This window comes from Thermothielavioides terrestris, chromosome 1, assembly GCF_000226115.1.
Source record: "Thermothielavioides terrestris NRRL 8126 chromosome 1, complete sequence".
NCBI classification, from domain to species: domain Eukaryota; kingdom Fungi; phylum Ascomycota; class Sordariomycetes; order Sordariales; family Chaetomiaceae; genus Thermothielavioides; species Thermothielavioides terrestris.
In genome coordinates this window covers 6,380,149-6,396,846 of record NC_016457.1, presented here as the reverse complement: position 1 = coordinate 6,396,846, position 16,698 = coordinate 6,380,149, and the positions used below count along the sequence as shown (strand labels likewise).

Sequence of the window (16,698 nt, the reverse complement as noted above, 5' to 3'; positions counted from 1 at the left end):
AGCAACGCCGGAATCACAAGCAACAATTAGGGTCGCTATCCGCTCCTGCCAGGTACAGTACACCAACATTATTTTTTCGGAACATTCCTGCATTGGCGACCGGGGCAGGGCCATCGTCTGCCAAATTGCGCTGCCGCGACCAGCCTGGGGCGGTGGGGTTCTCGCTGCGACCGCCAGGGTTTTGCTGATTGCGAGAGCCAGGGGGGTACCCGGTCCTCCAGCAAGCTGGTGTTTGCCAGATGTCCATCTGACTGCCACGCAGCCGGGCATAAGACGCAAGATCCCGCCCGCCGTGTCCACGCACAGCCAAGGCGGTCCCTGGCAGGGGAAATGACCGCACTGTTCGGCCAAGCTGGGAACCCTTCTCGTCGTCTGCCGGGACGAGCGGTCGACTGGGCCTCGGAAGAGGCTGTGTTCAATCCGACGGTCGAAATTTCCACCTCCTCTCAGGAATCGCATGACGCTGCCGTCAGAATCTTTCGCCGTTACGCCTTCAACAGCAGCGCTTTCCTCGCCGTCGCGCCAGCAACTGCGATCCGAATCTGTCGACACCCTTCGGCAATCTTAACGAACCGGCACGGAGAACGCGGTTCGGCCTTGGTGAGGTCGGATCTGGCTCGCAGCGCCGCCCGCGATGGGACATTCTTCAAAATTCGTCTTTCCTCTCCCAAGCCGCAAAGCGCGAGACGCACCTCCGCCCCTGATTTCAGGGCCCCTGAGGACGAAGGCACAGAGAATCCTTGGAGCTTCGGAGCTCAGCATCGATCCAGTCGCGATCCCGGCATGGGAGACGCAATCGAACTCGGGAATCAGCATCGCCGTCTCGGAAACGACAGACGGCGAGCCTGGCCACAGCCCGACACGCGATGGGTGGGCTAGCTCGAGGGGCTTGCGGCCGGATAAGCGGTGGGAGCAGGAGTCCGAGATCATACCCCCCGTGTTGGACCGACATGCCGAGCCGGGTGGATCGACGGTTCCCGATGGCGCGACGGATGCTTCGAGCTTGCGGCGGCGGCAGTCGAGTTCGACCATCACGTCCTACTATGACAAGTCGAAGCTCCCGCTCTCAATTTCTCAACAGACGTCAAGCTCGGCCATGGCAAAGGGGCTCCCGGCCAAAGCCCAGGCGCTGTTGGACATTGACGGCGACTTCACGGACTCCCCTGCAGTGAACAAAGCCCGGAAGAAACCCTCAATGCTCGACCTCTCGTCCTTGCTTCACATGCACAGGTCACCAAAACACCTCCACCCGGACTCCTACAGAAGCCCAGACCCTGGGCACGACTTGTTCGCCATGTCCCCGTCCGCCACGACTGTCTCCTCGGCACCGACGCCGCCACCAGTACTGCAACGAGCAGAGCGGGGCGTCAGGAAGAAACTCACCAAAGAGTCGCTGAGATCGAACCCCGCTCCCCAGGCCTCGCCACATGGACCCGCTGGGCGGCCGGCCGTCGGCCACCAGCAGCCGAACAAGGCCGATTTGGACTTGGACAACCTCTACGATCACTACGAGCAAAGAACATTCGCCGATGCCATGGAGCGCGACCTGCGCACCAGCGCTTACCAGCTGGTGCCTCCGACGCCTCCTCCCTCTTGCCCCCCGCCCGAGCTCGGCCAGGGAGGGAGAGCGTTCCTCTCCCCAGTTCCGCCCGGCTCATCGAGAACCTCTCTGTCCTCCAAGCAATCCCCGCTGAACATGACGGCGGCGGAGCTGAAATCCGCAGGCATTGGGATTCCCTCCAGTCCGCTACCGGCCGATTCTTCCAGCATTTCGAGCAGACACACGCGGACGTCCAAGGCATCGAAGCGAACTGATCGCAGTCTGCAGGAGATCGACCTGCTGCAGAACAGCGTCCTAGCGCTTTCCTCGGACTCGGAGGACGACTACGAACTTTCGTCGAAAGGCTCCCTAGCTGTTCCACCTCTCAGCGATGGCCAAGTGAGCCCCACAAGCCCTCGGTCCCCGATATCCCAGACTAGCACGATGGGCGCGCCCGACGCGAGTCGGGGCAAAACAGCCAAACGGACCAGTTTCGCCCCTACCAGCCATGGTTCCGCGGCGGTGAAAGGACCTACAATTGGCCCGCGGACGAGTTCTCTCAACCCCAAGATGTCGACGAAATTGGGTCACGCTACGGCCCACAAGACATCTCGCCTCTCCGCCGGGACGTCCTCGACCGGGCGGACGGTTTCCCAAGCTCAGACTGCAGGATCAAACCTGGCAAGCAACGCGGGGGAGGCTCTGAAGCAGGCGGACAGCGAGTCGCAGTTCGACTTCCCAGCCCCGCCGGTCTATCCCGGTCGGAGGCCATCGGCTGGCTCCCGTCTGTCGGAGCAGTCTTTGCCTGTCTCCCCAAGCACAACAGCGGAACTATATTGGCAAAGCTACCTGTCACCTGGAGGTCCCGATGGCGGGTCTGTGCGCAGCGGCACGAGCATAGGCAGCGCGAGCAACGGACGTCGCGGTAGCGCGGCGAGCAGCATCCACGACGGCAACAGCGGGCGACTCATGGCGGTCACGCGGCAGGAAGAAATGCTGCTGGCTGCGCTCAGGATGAAGAGGGCTCGCATGCGCGAGGACATCATCGCCGAGTTCGAGGACGAGATTGAGCGCGAGGAGCAGCAACTTAGGCGGGAGAGAACCAACGACAGCTTTGGTACAAGCGGCAGCATGTCACGGCAGTCGTCCCGGAGCACGATGCGCCAGGAAGTTGGGGCATTGAGTGCGCGCCCGCGACACCAGACGCAGCCGAATGGAGTACCGGCGACTGTCCAAGGGAAGGACAAGCCGGGACCCTTGAAGGTTCTGGTCGAGCGGTCCCCGTACGACTCCTTGTCTCTGCGCACGCCCGCCTCGGAGATCAGCGACTTCATCCACTACGACGACGGGATCAGCTCGCCGGGGCCAGCCAGCCTGCAACGCCAGGACAGCAAGGCCAGTTCGGTCAGCAGCCGGAAGTCGGCTCCGGGGAGGCAGAGGGCATCGTTGAGTGCCATGAGCGCACCTCCGCCGCCGAGATCGCAGCGGAGAGACAGCGGTTCTCGGAAAGGGGCTGACCCGCTCAGCCCCAAGGTGCAGCCGGACCTGCCGCATCAGATCCCCGAGGATCCGGCCGAGGACGATGACGTGGGCATCCCACGGCCTGACTCGCCCGTCTCGCCATCCGACTTCCCGACACCGGTGTCGATCAAGAACAAGAAGCAGGTGAGGTTGAGCGCGGTCGGGTTCTACAAGCCCACCATGGAAGCGGGGTATTGAGCTTTGTGACGAAGGCGGATGAACAGACGCGACGGACGTCGCCATTTCCTTGGTCGATCTTGAGCAGCAGCGCGGCGCACCGAGTTTTGGGTGGGTGGCGACATCGTTCTTTCCATCTTTCAATTATTTCCTAAATGTCAAGGGAGAGGGGGGTTGAAACGGAGAGAAGACAGGTTTGGTTGCAGGGCCAGGGGCATGATGTGATGAACCGGCGGGCCCAGCGCAAGTCGCTCGCTTCTTCATTCTTCATTCGGCGCTGGCCCGGAGGCAGGTCCGACCGGAACTTTTGATGTGAGCACGCTATGTGCCGATAGAGCTTATATCCTTGTAATCCGCTGGTCCCGATGGGATCGCTACACAGTACACCCCTTACTATATAATTATTATTGTCCGGAAGTCCCTTGTCCAGCTGGGGAAACTCGGTGTGCGGATCTGACAGTGCAGACGGCTGCTCGGCCGGTCGACAGAGGAAGCGAGACCCACTCCCGGCTGGTCCCGGTCGATGTGAGCCCGGAAACAACAGCAGGATGTCGATCCGGGAGACGGCTGACCGACAGCGACGACAATTCGCTCCACCATTACCCCAAACGCGCCTGGTGCGCGACTCCCGGAAGACATTGCTGCCGGCGCGACACTCCCTCCCATCGGCGATCAGCTGGCTCTATCTGTTAGCCGATTACTGACGTTGTCTTCGGTATGTGTCGTCCCGGCCCCCTTACCCCCGCCCCGGCCCGTGCACTACCGGCCCCACCACCGCCACCCATCCGCTCCGCTCGGCTCCGCATGGCTCCACCTGACCCCGTACCCGGCGCCCGAATTCCGCCGCCGCACCTAACCTACCCACCGCAGCCCCGAACGCCGGCAACCAGACGTGCCGCCGCCACTGCACAGCCTCGCACCGCGCCCACCAACACCAGCAGGGTTTGCACGGCTCAGTGCAACCGCGGAGACGTGCAACAGCCGGACTCACACAATCTCAGCCCAGGCTGTATAATTGGTCATGGCCTCCAGAACCGCCTTGGCAGTGCGGTGCATGCTGAAGGAGGGGTGGCTCCCGGTCTGAATGCAACTGGCCAACGCATGATCGCGACTGAAGGTTAGGGTGCCGAGCTCAAGGCAAATAAAATAATACAACCACCAGTCGACCGCTCCTCCCCCCATCGGCTACCGTCCGCCGCGATCTGCCGCTTCCGCGCCGCAGCCGACAACCTCGTCGCGGCGAGGACAGCACCAGAGCGCTTACGGACGTGTTGGCCAGCGCGGAACTCGCGGCCTGCCGGGACAGTTGCTGCCGGCCGGCTGTGGATGGCGTGCGACGGCTCCGGCCGGGCTGTGGATGGCCTCGGACTCGGCAGACGAGATCAAAGGCGCTGCAGCGCACCGGCGAGCCCCGCTGCGCCGGGCGGTACGTGCGCGGGCGGTCGTGGGGGGAAGAGGGGGGTTGACGGGAGCGGGAAGGAGGAGGCCGGCGCGGTATGATGGCCGGAGAGGGCGAGTCTGGGCGCGGGTCTGTCCGCCGTCGCCGTTAAGGCCAAGTATAGATGGACGTGTTGTGGGCAAGGAAGCAGTTCCACGTGGTGATATTTTTTTTTTTTTTTTTTTTTTTTTTTTTTTTTTTTTTTTTTTTTTTGCCCTTCCTTTCTGTGTGGAAATGATCCTACCGCCGTGCCTGTCCGTGGACGGTTGCTGATGGTGGCAGGTGTATGCTGAGAACTCCACTGTACACCTGTGTCAGGACTCAGGTCTGTCACCTTTCCAGAAAGGCCCGGGGCAATCAAGGCTTCGGAAGACTGTAGCCAAGATGGTTCAGGTTGATCACATTTGGCATTTAGCTACCTCTGTACCAGCCTATCGGAAGCAAGAAGCGCTCGGGGACGCGCATGCTGAGAGGCTGGAGTATGAGGCGTGGGGCTCAGTTTCGACCCCGAGTCAAGCCTTCTCGAAGGGCAGAAATGCGGTTGAACGCCGCGATCGAACCGTACTTGGCTGACTCGCCCGGTGGTCGCCTGGTGTTGGCTAACGTTTTCACCGTATCCTTAGTACATTTGAATTTCGATACACGCAACCAGGCTCTCCGAAGGACCCTTCCAATCTCAGTGAGGGCTAGAAGACGAAATGTGAAATCACGCTCGAGCCCTCGGCGATACCTGACCTGTTCTTCGCCGATTTGTACTTTATCGCGGTTCCTGGAGACCGGTTATTCCCCAAGAGCGATGTTCCTGCTTCCGAACCTCCTTGCCGGGCATCAGCGGCAGCTGCTTCTGCCAATGAGCACGTCCAGGAAGAGAGTGTTGGGGACAGCCTCGCCAACCCGGCCCAAGGGACAGAGTGAAAAAGGCGCTAGACGAAGACGAGGCTTTGAAGCAATGCTATTGCTGCGCTTCGAAGTTCGAACCGGCATGCCGTCTGCTCGCCATATCAGAGGGGTATCTACTACATGTGCCGGGACGCCAGAGGGACACCAGAGATGCAGGCCGGGCTGCGTTGAAGGTGGCATTGCCGAGTGCCGAACCGAAGCCGTGTGTGTTGACTCTTTTCCCCAGACTTTCCAACCCCGGTATCTCTAATATACGTAGAAGCCCGAAATAGATATTGGCGGCGCTCTCTGACGTACAGGGATGCAGCAGGACGAGCAACTGACCAGCTCCGTTGGGCATCGGCACTGGTGCTCGCACCCAGGGCTGGTTGCGGATCCCGGCTTTAGCCAAAGAGAGCGGCGTTCACGCGCCTATCGGTACTCGCGGAGCCATATACCGGGCGGCGCCCCACCAAATAAGACACTGGCATGCCTCCCCACAGCATTGGCTGCAAATGTAGGCATATTAGCCGGGAAGTGGCACTCGTGAGCGGCAGTTGTCGCGGGGAAGCTGGCTGCGGCCCCTGGACGAGTTGACATCTCAGTCTGTATTGTTCGCCACCTCCGAAAAGAGCCCGTTGGATGGCTGGCTGAGCCTAATTTGGCAAGTCCTTAGCATTGGAACCAAAAGTGCTCGCCATAGTTGGAATGAACCCCGGGACGTTTGCAGCGCATAAAAGGGTTGAGAGGGACGCCAAGGATGGTCTGAAGGAGAAGTTTCCTGGCCCTTCCTAGACCGGTGCCTGCCACTTCTTCCCGATCTTGTATCTTGAAGCGTGCTGTCACGCCAGCCCAAGAGTGCCAAGTCGAGCGAGCCCGATACCAACACAAGCACACAGGAGGCCAGTGTCACGATGCAGCTCAAGTCCTTCGCCGCCCTCATCGGGGCCGCCCAGCTGGCCAGGGCGCAGGAGCTCATGCGGTTCGGCTGCTCGCAACTGACCATCGACCGTGTCGATCCCCTGGTCAACCCGGGCAGCCTGCCGTCGGTTCATATGCACCAGGTCGTCGGCGGCAACTCGTTCAACGTCACCATGACGCCGGTGGTCGTACGTGAAATCTATCCGCTTCTATGTGTACTACGGCGCCGAAAGCGCCCGTAGTTGCTCCCTATCGGCTCCCAATGTCCAAGGAGGAAAGCCATTATTGACATAGATGGACAGCATGATCCGCCCAGCCTGAGCACCTGCACCAGCTGCACCTACTCGGAGGACTTCTCCAACTACTGGACGGCGAACGTCTACTTCAAAGCCCGCAATGGCACTTTCAAGCGCGTGCCCCAGGTCACCAACCTTGGGCTGGGTGTCAAGGCCGGCATGACGATTTACTAGTGAGTGTGCCATCCCTGATCCGAGCCCGGACAGCGGGACGGACGGTCACGCCGAAGTTGGTAGGCAGCCTCTGACAAGAATGCCAGCATCCGAGGATACCAACCCAGCGCGAGGGTGACGGCGTTCAAGCCGGTACGTGGTGTTGCTTGCTCCGTCACTCCCCACCGGACCCTGGTACAGCTGAGCTTCCCCAACTGACACGCACCGAACCAGGGATTCCGCATGCTCGTCGGAGACGCCACCAACCGCGACCCCAACCGGGTCCCGCAGGGCCTGTGCTTCCGCTGCGAGGCCAACATGCAGCAGAACCCGTTCGGCGGCGCCCCGTGCACGGGGAGCGACACCAAGTACTTCCCCAAGCAGCCCTGCGGCGGCGGCTGGCGCGTGACCGTGACCTTCCCGACCTGCTGGGACGGCAAGAACCTCGACACGCCCGACCACAAGAGCCACCTGTCGTACCCGGCGTCGGGCACCTTCGAGAGCGGCGGCGCCTGCCCGTCGTCCCACCCGGTCAAGATCCCGCAGGTCATGTACGAGACCATGTACGACACGCGCCAGTTCAACAACAAGGCCGACTGGCCCGAGGACGGGTCCCAGCCTTTCTACTGGAGCATGGGAGACAACACCGGCGCCGGCATCCACGGCGACTACGTCTTTGGCTGGAAGGGTGACGCGCTGCAGAGGTGAGCTGAGTTTAACCGCGCCTTACTTGGATAAAGAATGGTAGGCAGGTGGTTGAAGTCGTATGGATGCTGACCCCATACGTGACTTGCAGGGCCATGGACAACAAGTGCGCGGGCGACACCTGCTCGGTGCTGCAGCGGCAGTCGAACGAGCAGGCCATTGCTTGCACCAAGCCCCAGATGGCCAAGGAGGACATTGGCGACGACAAGTGTAAGTCCACGGCTTGTCTTGTTACCCGAGTGCCGTGTGAAGTTCCATAATACTGACAAACACACCAGGGCTGACTTCCCTCCCCGGTATGGCGGGCATGTCGATGTAAAGACTGTGCGAGGAGCACTGAGGCTGAGGGAGATATCGTTTTTGAAGAGGAAGCTCTTTCATTCTATCGTCATGGGTTCCCTCCGATGATGGGCGCGGCAGTCGAGCTGCGCCTTCCTTTCGTTCTCGAGCGGTTCCTCCCTAGAAGTCGATGTTATATCTCAGTATCGTTACACAAGAAGACTTGCGTTTGAGAATTCACTGCGCCAGTAGGAGCGCTCGATTGCTGTCAAGCACGTTGCCTGCCGCGTAGCGTACTCCCCGTACTTCCTGTACCGCAATGAGACCCCACAATATCAGCCGGGTCATGCCAGTTTCAGAAATATTTGTTGTGATGGTGTCCACTGTCTAGGATCAGATCTCAGCTCATGACTGTTCCCTGTTAGGTCTCAGCTCGCTCGCCAGCCCGCAAATGCCGCTCTGCTCCACGGCACTCAGCAAAATCCCGAAATACTGCTTCAGCGACCTGACCTGCTGCTCACCAGGTATGTTCCGCCGGATGATTCGAGGAAATGCAGCTCTGGAGCTGCTTCACCTCGTTACAGATACACTCCCAATCTCTACAACGAATTGTTGCGTCTCCTTCTAGACCGAGTCCTGAACTTGGCACCGGCGGTTTTCAGATGGTTATACAACCCAGATCACCCCCCGGTTTCACCCTCTCATACGGCTCTTGAGCCACCCAGGCAACAGGACGCCTAGGCCGTCCACGGGCCGTCGCCAACAAACATCAGCTCCTCATAGGGCAGGTGAACCTTGAAAGTCTCGCTGGTCTGCAGCCTGGCGGCCGCCATGGCCATCCGGCGCACCGCCCGGGGCACGAGATTTATACCGTTGCTTATCTAGGGTTATTGCGGACGAATCAAGAATTCCTTTTAGGTAAGTGCATGTTCTGAGGTCGTCTCAGCCAAACAGCGATGGTTTTCAACATTGGGCAATGACGAAATCAGGGGGGTACAGAAAAGATAATGATTCCCCTCCATCATGTACAATATTCAGAAAAATGGCAGGGTTTACGATGTGAAATTATAAGGCGCCCTTGAGGGGCCTTAGAGCTGAATCAAATCCGCAAAAGCAGAACAGAAGCGTAAGAGATCTGAACAACTGCGAACGCTGGAGATGGAAGAAGCAAGGCTGATCCTCATCTTTTGGAGTTGACCTTGCGGTTCAACATGATCGATTGCGGAATTTGCGTCCTTGCACTCTTTCCTCCCCAGCTCGACCGCGCGGTGCATTTGGAGGACTCGCAGCCAAACGTGCAGGCGAAGTTCGACGGGCAGTCGGCGGAAAGGGGCCCACGAGGCGGGGGGAGCGAGGATTGCTGCTCGGCTGGACTCGGTCGAGCAGTGCTCGACTGCCGCGTCTATTTGCGTGGGGGTGGGCGCATCTGCCAGATCTGTGGCGGAGCTCATAACAGTGCGCTGCATTACTTGGGCACCAATTTCGGCTCACCATGGCGGAATTGGAAACAGCGAGCTTGGGCGACTCGGATTCTTGGATCTTCGACCTGCAGGCCTTCCTTTCATTGATTTTTTTCTATTTTGATTTATTTATTTATTTATTTATTTATTTGTTTGTTTTCTCTGCCAATGCCCTGAGCTGGCCACGGACAGGTGCATACGCCGCTGCCTTGTTGGCGCCGTTGGGGTCGTCGTTAAAGAGGTCCCGCCAAGGCTAATTTCGGAGGTTGCCGCTTACAAGAAATTACAATGAGCGGGATCGCTACGACTTAGAGCAACATCAACAATGCAAAACCGCGAAGACTCGCAACAACAACTTTACAATACCTCAACCAAATCGAAAAAAAAGAAAACGAGAATAACCCGCACCCTAACTATAGCCTAAATCCTAGCCTTAAGCCAAATCCTAACTAGCGGGGGACTTGCGCTGCCCCCTGTACCCCTAGCGAACTAACCCTTGGCGATAGCGTAAACACCTTGGCGATCTTGGCGATGTACTGACGGTGTAAAAACATCGCTGACAATTGGCCGAAATTAGTCTTGGCGGGACCTCTTTAACGTCCACCGCCGTTGGTCTTCTTCCGTAGCAGATCCCCCTTTTGCTGTATACCTGACCTAAATGTATATGTACTCTTTCCTGGCGGACTGCATTACGTAACCGGACAGTACCATGAACTTGCGGTTTGCTGCAGCGGTCATCACGTCGCGCAAACCTCCATAGCGTGTGCCACGGCACGCCAACGACGCGAAAGAGAATCGCGAATCAACCACCGTTCTGACCCGAAAAACTGCCCATCTTCAACACACCTCGGCATCACCAAACTGCGCAACCGGCCGCCATTCACCACAATACAATTAATTCAAAGAGTCAAAGGGTGCCGTGATTACTTCCTGCGCCCGGACCTGCTTTGGTGTGCGTTCGACGACAAATCGACGACAAATCAAGGACGCCCTCGTGCTCGGTCAGCTCGAGCTCCCAGCAGCAGCTCCGTGGCTGGCACTATTGTGTCCACCATAACCAGTATCACCGGTAGCCAGTAACCATGCCGCCGCCCGTCCCCTCGGAGTCGGAGTCGGAGTCGGATTACGAGTCTCACGACTCGAATCACTTGACGCCCGCCAACCGGGTTGAGAACCTTCCAGCACAGCCTCCCGCAGCCGTGGCCGGAGCGGGGGCCAGCGAAGGCTCTGACGGGGGCTCTGACGAGTCTGATGACTCGGACGCATCCATGTCCGATGCTGCAGCCGCCATCTCCGCCTCCAGGGTCCCACGGCTGGGCTCTGCTCAACGGCCTGGGAACCATGTGACAGGCAAACTCGTCAACAGGGCGAAACGGAAGGCCGAGTCTGACAGCGGCACCAGCCTGGGTCGCGCAGCCAAAACACGCCGCCGGACCGGACCGAGTGAGTCTCAAACGCCCCCGTCTAGCGACAGCGACAGCGACGACGACGACATCCCCAACATCAAGGCCGAGCCCGCCCGGCCTCTCGTGGTCGCCGACGAGGTTAAAACAAACGGATCCACAACCAAGGCCGCTTTACACCCTTCCTTTCCCAGGAGTGAGCCCTGCCCGTCATTGATTACATTGCATTGAACACTTATCTGAGATTCACTCACCATCGAACAGCCGTCCGTTCGTTCATCCGGGAGCTGTTCCCTCATCTAGAACCGTCGAAATATAGCGCCCAATACATGACCCTTTCCAACCTTCCGGTCAAGCGGATTCCCGCCCCCGCGCCCAGCTTCACCGACCACAAGCCGCAGAACGCCTTGTCTCTCGCCATGCAAGCCGCAGGAGACCTGGTCCCCGAGCACGAACGGTGCGCCAAATGCGCCAGAGGTTCCGGCATCTACAGCGGCGTTTGCGTCGTGGTTCGCGATCCCGCCGTGCTGAAGTGGACCGGCGGCAGCTGCGCCAACTGCTACTACAACCGCCATGGATGCCTATGTACCTTGCGGCGGCAGACGACGTCTGCCGTCACCACCCAGGATGTGGACAGCCCCACGTCAGAGCAGCCCGCCGCGAAGCAAACGCCCGTCCCCGTTCCTCAGATCCCTGCTTCCGCGCCGGCTCCCCTCCACCCTAGCTACGTCGCCAGCCTTGCTTCGGCAGCGGTCTCCGCCACGCCAGCCAACAGCAAAACCACATCCGTCGCCCAGCGCTCGCACGACGAGAACTTGCGCAACTGGGAGGCCCGGTACGACAGCATGAGCGTGGACGAGCTGATGACCGCGCAGGCGCAGCTGCTTGAGTGGCAGCAGAATCTGACGGTGCGGCTGGTGGCCATGAACCATGCCGTGCTGAAGAGGCTGAAAGCGAGGAAGAGGAAGCCGTCGTAGGGGTGGGTGGCAGTTGATGATGGCAATCAAAATACCTACCTAAGCTACTACACTAAATAGGTAGCTGGCTCGCTCGCGCTGAGCCCCGAAGTTGAAAATGGCTACGTGAATAACCAAGAAAAGAAAAGTACCCCATTAGATCCAACTGGCGACCCCAGCCACATTACGCATTCCAGGACAGAAGCTTCGTGTCTCATCAGGTCCGGTCCAGGGCGTCGGCGAGTGTCATCCTCTCGTCCAATGCCCCAGGCCGATCCCATACCCCGAACATGAGCCTCCAGCCTTACTGCCCCGTCGCAAACAGCGCAATGCTCTGCACGAACCCATCAATGTTCTGCTCGTACCCGGCCACATCCTGCCCGTCCACCGTCACCATCTTGGTCGTCCCGACCGTGTTGAGGTTGTACACGCGCACGCGGCTGTCGCCCTCGACGCTGAAGATGCGCGTCTGGCAGTGCTCGCCCTTCCCGGCGTCGCTGCAGTGCACGTTGTAGTTGTCGAAGAAGCTGTACAGGCCGGCGCCGTAGACCAGCACGTCCGCGCTGTCGACCACGCGCAGGCCCCAGCCGGAATCGCCGGCCGCAAACACCGGGTCGCCGTACGCCGGGTCCGCCGCGAACGGCAGGTCCGCCCCCGGGTTCGGCTGGTAGTACGCCGTCTCGGTCTGCATCTGGCCCACGAACACGTCGCGCGTGCCGGCGAACTGGTACTGGTACAGCTGGTGGTGCTCGGCGCTGGTGCCGACCAGCCACACGCCGCCCGCCGCGCTCTCCACCAGCAGCCCGCGCCCGGCGTACACGCTGATCTGCTCGTTGTTGGCGCCGTCCTCGATATCGTGGTCCGCCACCCACACCCACGCGTTCTCCACGTACACGCCCGCCGCCGTCCGCGTCAGGTGCACGCTGAGGAACGCGGCCACGCAGCGCGCGGGGACGTCGTCCGGCGAGGTCACCGTCGTGTTGGGCGTCTTGGCGCAGTCGGCCAGCTGCAGCTCGGACCCGGCGAAGCCGCCGATGCGCACGTGCACGTCCCACAGGCCCGACGGCGCCGACGCCGGCGACGCGAGGTTGTACTCGAGCAGGACGGCACCCGGCTGCGCGCCGCGCGTGGACAGGATCGTGTTGGACCACTCGACGCGCCCCGTCTCGCCGGGCGCGCCGACCTGCACGACGGGCTGGGGGCGCGCGGCGGAGCCGAAGAAATCGCCGGCCGAGAGGATCACGGGGAACGCCTCGCCGAAGATGCGCGAGCCGGCGGGGATGCGCACCGTCTTGCTCACCAGGTACATGCCGGCGTCGAGGAAGACGACCTTGTTGGCGGCGGCGGCGGAGGCGAAGAGCGCGTTGAGCGCGTCCGTGTCGTCCGTCGCTCCGTCGCCCTTGGCGCCCGCCGCGCGCGCGCTGACGAACTCGCTCAGCGGCAGGTCCTCGTACTGCGGCTTCGACCGCTGGTAGAAGGCCGTCGTGCTGCTGCCGCCGCCGAGCAGCGAGGCCGGGCGCGCGTTGGGCGTGATGGCGCCCTCGAACGTCGTCGGGCCCGTCGTCGCCGTGTAGCTGTGCCCGCGGCCCCAGGCTTCGATCACGGTCGTGCCGGACGAGCCGGCGAGCACGGTGCCCGAGGGCCCGCGGACGGCCGTCGCCACGTTGTCGAGCGCGAGGTTCTCCAAGATCAGGTTGTTGGGTACGTCCGGGCCGGTGGCGCTCGCGTTGCCGAAGACGATGCCGACCGGCGTGTTCTTGATGGTGCTGTCGATGATGGTGGCGGAGCCGACCGAGAGGGTCGTCTGGCCCGTCGACTGGTCCGTCGACGTGGCCGTGAAGTCGAAGCCGACCTCGCAGTTGTTGATGGTCACGCCCTTGTAGGTCCAGCCCCAGTCCCACAGCTGCTGGATGGCCGTCTGGGCGTTGTTGATGGTGATGTTGCGGAAGGTGAACTGCTGGTTGCCGATCGACAGGGCCTGCGCGCCGCCGAAGAAGACCAGATCGCCGACGTAGCCGCCGGAGCCCTCCTCGATGAACAGGCCCTGGTGCTGGTTGCCGGCAGCCTGCGACGAGTTGAAGACGATGTTGGACAGCGACGTCGCCTGCGAGCTGGGCCAGTGGATGCCCGAGATCAGCGTCGACGCCGGCACGTCCGTAATGTCGATGATGAAGTTGGCCACCTGGCGCCAGAACACGTTGGTGGCGCCCCATGCGAGGCTGCCCGACGGCTGGTACGGGTTGCTGTCGAGGAGCCAGCGGCCGTTGAAGTCGGCGGTAGCCTTGAGCACCGGCAAGCAGCCGGGGTTGCCGATCAGCTGCGTGTAGTAGTAGTCGATGATGGGAGACGAGACCATGTACGTGCCCGGCGGGAAGTACACGAGCGCCGGCGTCTTGCTGCCCCCGGTGCAGCCCGGGCCGCAGCGGTTGCCGTCGCTGATGGCCAGGTTGATGGCCGCCGTGTCGTCCGTAACGCCATCGCCCTTGGCGCCGTAGTCCTTGACGTTGCGGTAGACCTTGTAGCCCGCATCTGCGAAGGGGGCCACGCCCTGATGGCTGATCTTTTCGAACCAGAAGTCGGTGCAGGCCGGGGCGGCGATGCTGGTGGTGGTGGTGGTGGTGGTGGTGGTGGTGGTGGTGGTAGTGCTGGTGGTGCTGGTGGTGCTGGTGGTGCTGGTGGTGCTGGTGGTGCTGGTGGTGCTGGTGGAGGTAGTGGTGGAAGTGGTGGCGGGAGACGTGGTAGAGGTGGGGGATGAGGTGGTGGATGAGGTGCTCGCAGAGCTTGAGGTGCTCGAGGTGCTGGAAGAAGAGGTAGAGGTGGAGCTGCTGCTAGACAAGCTCGTGGCCGGGCTGGTGGTGGTGGACAAGCTCGTGGTCGACGACGTTGTGGAGCTAGAGAGTGTGGCCGTGCTCGTCGAGCTGCCGGACCCCCACGGACCACTAGGACTAGAGGAGCTGCCGGGAAGGCTCGAGCTCTCGGTGTTGGTCGAAGGTCCGGTCAAGGTAGCCGGCAGAGACCCGGACTCGGTCACCTCGGAGCACGGCGGGGGCGGAACCGGCGAGGGGCAGGTCGTGATGGTCGAGCTGACCACGACGGTGACCACCTTGGGAGGCTGGCTCAGGGTCAGGGTGCCATTGCCATTCCGCGCATGGGCGGCGATGCCCGAGACCAGAGCCGATACGGCAAGGAGCGACTGGAGCGAGAGACGATGCATCTCACAACCGATGCTGCTGTGTGTTCCAAATGAATGACTACGATGCGGCTAGCAGGGTTGCATCGGGGACCGATCGAGACTGTCCTGGGGCAGACCGAGGGTGACCCCTTTCTGAGACTGGGACTGGGACAGAGGGATCGGCGCCAGTTTAAAAGGAGCGTCTGGACAACCCGACACATCCGTCAAGACGCCCAGTCAGTCACTGGCCTGCCCGCGTTCCCAATTCAGGGGAAGAAACCCACAGCGCCAACTGACAGACACACGGCCCTCGCAGCGTGCTCATCTTCCCGAATCCTTGGGTGCTTTTTGCCAGCCAGGCAAACAATCCAATTCGCCGAAGAGGGTCGAGGAGGGTGGTATTTCGCCAAGCGCTGCAGGCACGGAATAACTTTAACTAGTGTAGGATTACACTTCGTCACACGATTGTCCTAGCCTGAATTGCGCCTGGGCGCGAGGGATTGTCGAAATTGGGACGAACAGGCCCCCCAGGAAATGAGCAATCCACTTACGCTAAATTAGCGCTCAGCCACGGACTCGGCTCGCGTTCCGTGGGAACCTGCTGGACTGGCCGCCTTGTCCAAGGCGATGAGGCACGGAGGAATCCTGTATTTGAAGTACAAACATACGGAATAACAAAATTAGGATGGGTAGTATACACAGTAGTTCAACGACTGCACTTCCGTCGTTGAGATCGCTTGCTCGACTCCGGAGATATACACTAATATTCCCTGCCAAGAACACTAGTAAGGTGTTTCGGGCCGGGACTGTTTAGTGACGAGCGGATTGGGAATGTTTGCCTCCCCGGCCTCTGTCCGGATCGTCAGCTGAGGCTCTTGCGGCGGGGCAACACCACAGAGAGTCCGCTTCCTGGAAACCGAGAGGTTGTTGCCGCCGGTAGCTCGAGCAAAGGCCTGGATGCTGACGGAATCTGCCCGACCGTTGTGCAATGGTTCAGCTTGTGAGACGGAGAGGCACCTACCAGCCAGTAGGGACCTACATCGTACCCGACTTGTCCAAATAAGAGAGGGCGCGGCCGGTGAGTGATGCTGTGCGATGAGTGAGCGGACCCGGACCCGGCATTGTCGGGGAATGGGAAAGGGGAAAGGGAAAGACCCCTGACAAGTGAACTCCGTGCATCTTGGGGCTCCACGTGTACGGAGTACCCACTGCGCCGCTACGCCACCAGCGATTGGCGAGGAGCTAGGCTGACCATCATCCGTCAGGAGCGTCCAATCCCGTTGTGCACGGAATACGGAAACTCCAGTGTGCTTAGTGTACTGTGGACAGACGCAGCAGTCTGCTTGGCAAGCGCCAAGTGAGCCTCGTGAATCTCTGTCCGCCCGAAAAACGTTGGTGCTCCACCATGTCGCCATCTCCACACTCGGGGCATATCCGAGACTGGGATCGATACGAGTTTTCAGGAGGTCTCCAACGCGCTCATGGAAAATCGTGGAAGTGGGAGTGTGCTGACCGCGCGGTGAGCCACTTCAAGCAACTCACTTAAGTCGGTTCTGTCAACCGGGTCGTAAGCCGAGTTGAGATTGCCGACAAGTTTGATCCATGCGGCCCAGGTTGGTGCCTTCAGCAGCAAGTCCTTCGTTGAGACAAGGTGAACGTGCGTGAATCCGCCCCCAAAACCGCCCCTCGGCGCTTGGCGATGGAGACATTGCCTCGAGCCAGAATATTCTGCAATGCGACAACAGATGGCGTTTCTAAAACCGGGCATGAGAACATCTGATTCGAGCGGATAGAATAT

General features: G+C 60.6%; 6 protein-coding genes across 6 annotated transcripts; 4 read left to right on the top strand and 2 right to left on the bottom strand.

Annotated features, from left to right (window-relative positions):
- The first annotated feature begins 484 nt into the window (after positions 1–484).
- On the top strand, positions 485–3,324 carry THITE_2109442 (uncharacterized protein). Its single transcript, XM_003650135.1, has one exon. The coding sequence runs from the start codon at positions 635–637 to the stop codon at positions 3,257–3,259; it is 2,625 nt and encodes an 874-aa protein (XP_003650183.1). The 5' UTR covers positions 485–634; the 3' UTR covers positions 3,260–3,324.
- Positions 3,325–5,027: 1,703 nt separating this feature from the next.
- On the top strand, positions 5,028–5,355 carry THITE_2109440 (uncharacterized protein). Its single transcript, XM_003650134.1, has one exon. The coding sequence runs from the start codon at positions 5,061–5,063 to the stop codon at positions 5,247–5,249; it is 189 nt and encodes a 62-aa protein (XP_003650182.1). The 5' UTR covers positions 5,028–5,060; the 3' UTR covers positions 5,250–5,355.
- A 1,114-nt stretch (positions 5,356–6,469) lies between these two features.
- On the top strand, positions 6,470–7,949 carry THITE_2085357 (uncharacterized protein; the record flags this gene model as incomplete). The annotated part of the gene is made up of 6 exons (XM_003650133.1): positions 6,470–6,664; positions 6,779–6,945; positions 7,033–7,078; positions 7,160–7,629; positions 7,722–7,840; positions 7,909–7,949. The coding sequence occupies 6 exons, from the start codon at positions 6,470–6,472 to the stop codon at positions 7,947–7,949; spliced, it is 1,038 nt and encodes a 345-aa protein (XP_003650181.1).
- Positions 7,950–9,089: 1,140 nt separating this feature from the next.
- THITE_115510 (uncharacterized protein) lies at positions 9,090–9,923 on the bottom strand (the record flags this gene model as incomplete). The annotated part of the gene is made up of 4 exons (XM_003650132.1): positions 9,090–9,311; positions 9,401–9,484; positions 9,560–9,622; positions 9,864–9,923. 4 exons carry the CDS (start codon positions 9,921–9,923, stop codon positions 9,090–9,092), a joined length of 429 nt encoding a protein of 142 aa, XP_003650180.1.
- A 63-nt stretch (positions 9,924–9,986) lies between these two features.
- THITE_2109438 (uncharacterized protein) lies at positions 9,987–11,891 on the top strand. The gene is made up of 2 exons (XM_003650131.1): positions 9,987–10,968; positions 11,037–11,891. The coding sequence occupies exons 1-2, from the start codon at positions 10,452–10,454 to the stop codon at positions 11,747–11,749; spliced, it is 1,230 nt and encodes a 409-aa protein (XP_003650179.1). The 5' UTR covers positions 9,987–10,451; the 3' UTR covers positions 11,750–11,891.
- Positions 11,891–15,271, bottom strand: THITE_2109436 (glycoside hydrolase family 55 protein). The gene is made up of 2 exons (XM_003650130.1): positions 15,185–15,271; positions 11,891–15,103 (listed from the first exon to the last, which is right to left on the bottom strand). The coding sequence occupies exon 2, from the start codon at positions 14,940–14,942 to the stop codon at positions 12,033–12,035; it is 2,910 nt and encodes a 969-aa protein (XP_003650178.1). The 5' UTR covers positions 14,943–15,103; positions 15,185–15,271; the 3' UTR covers positions 11,891–12,032.
- Between the last annotated feature and the right edge of the window lie 1,427 nt (positions 15,272–16,698).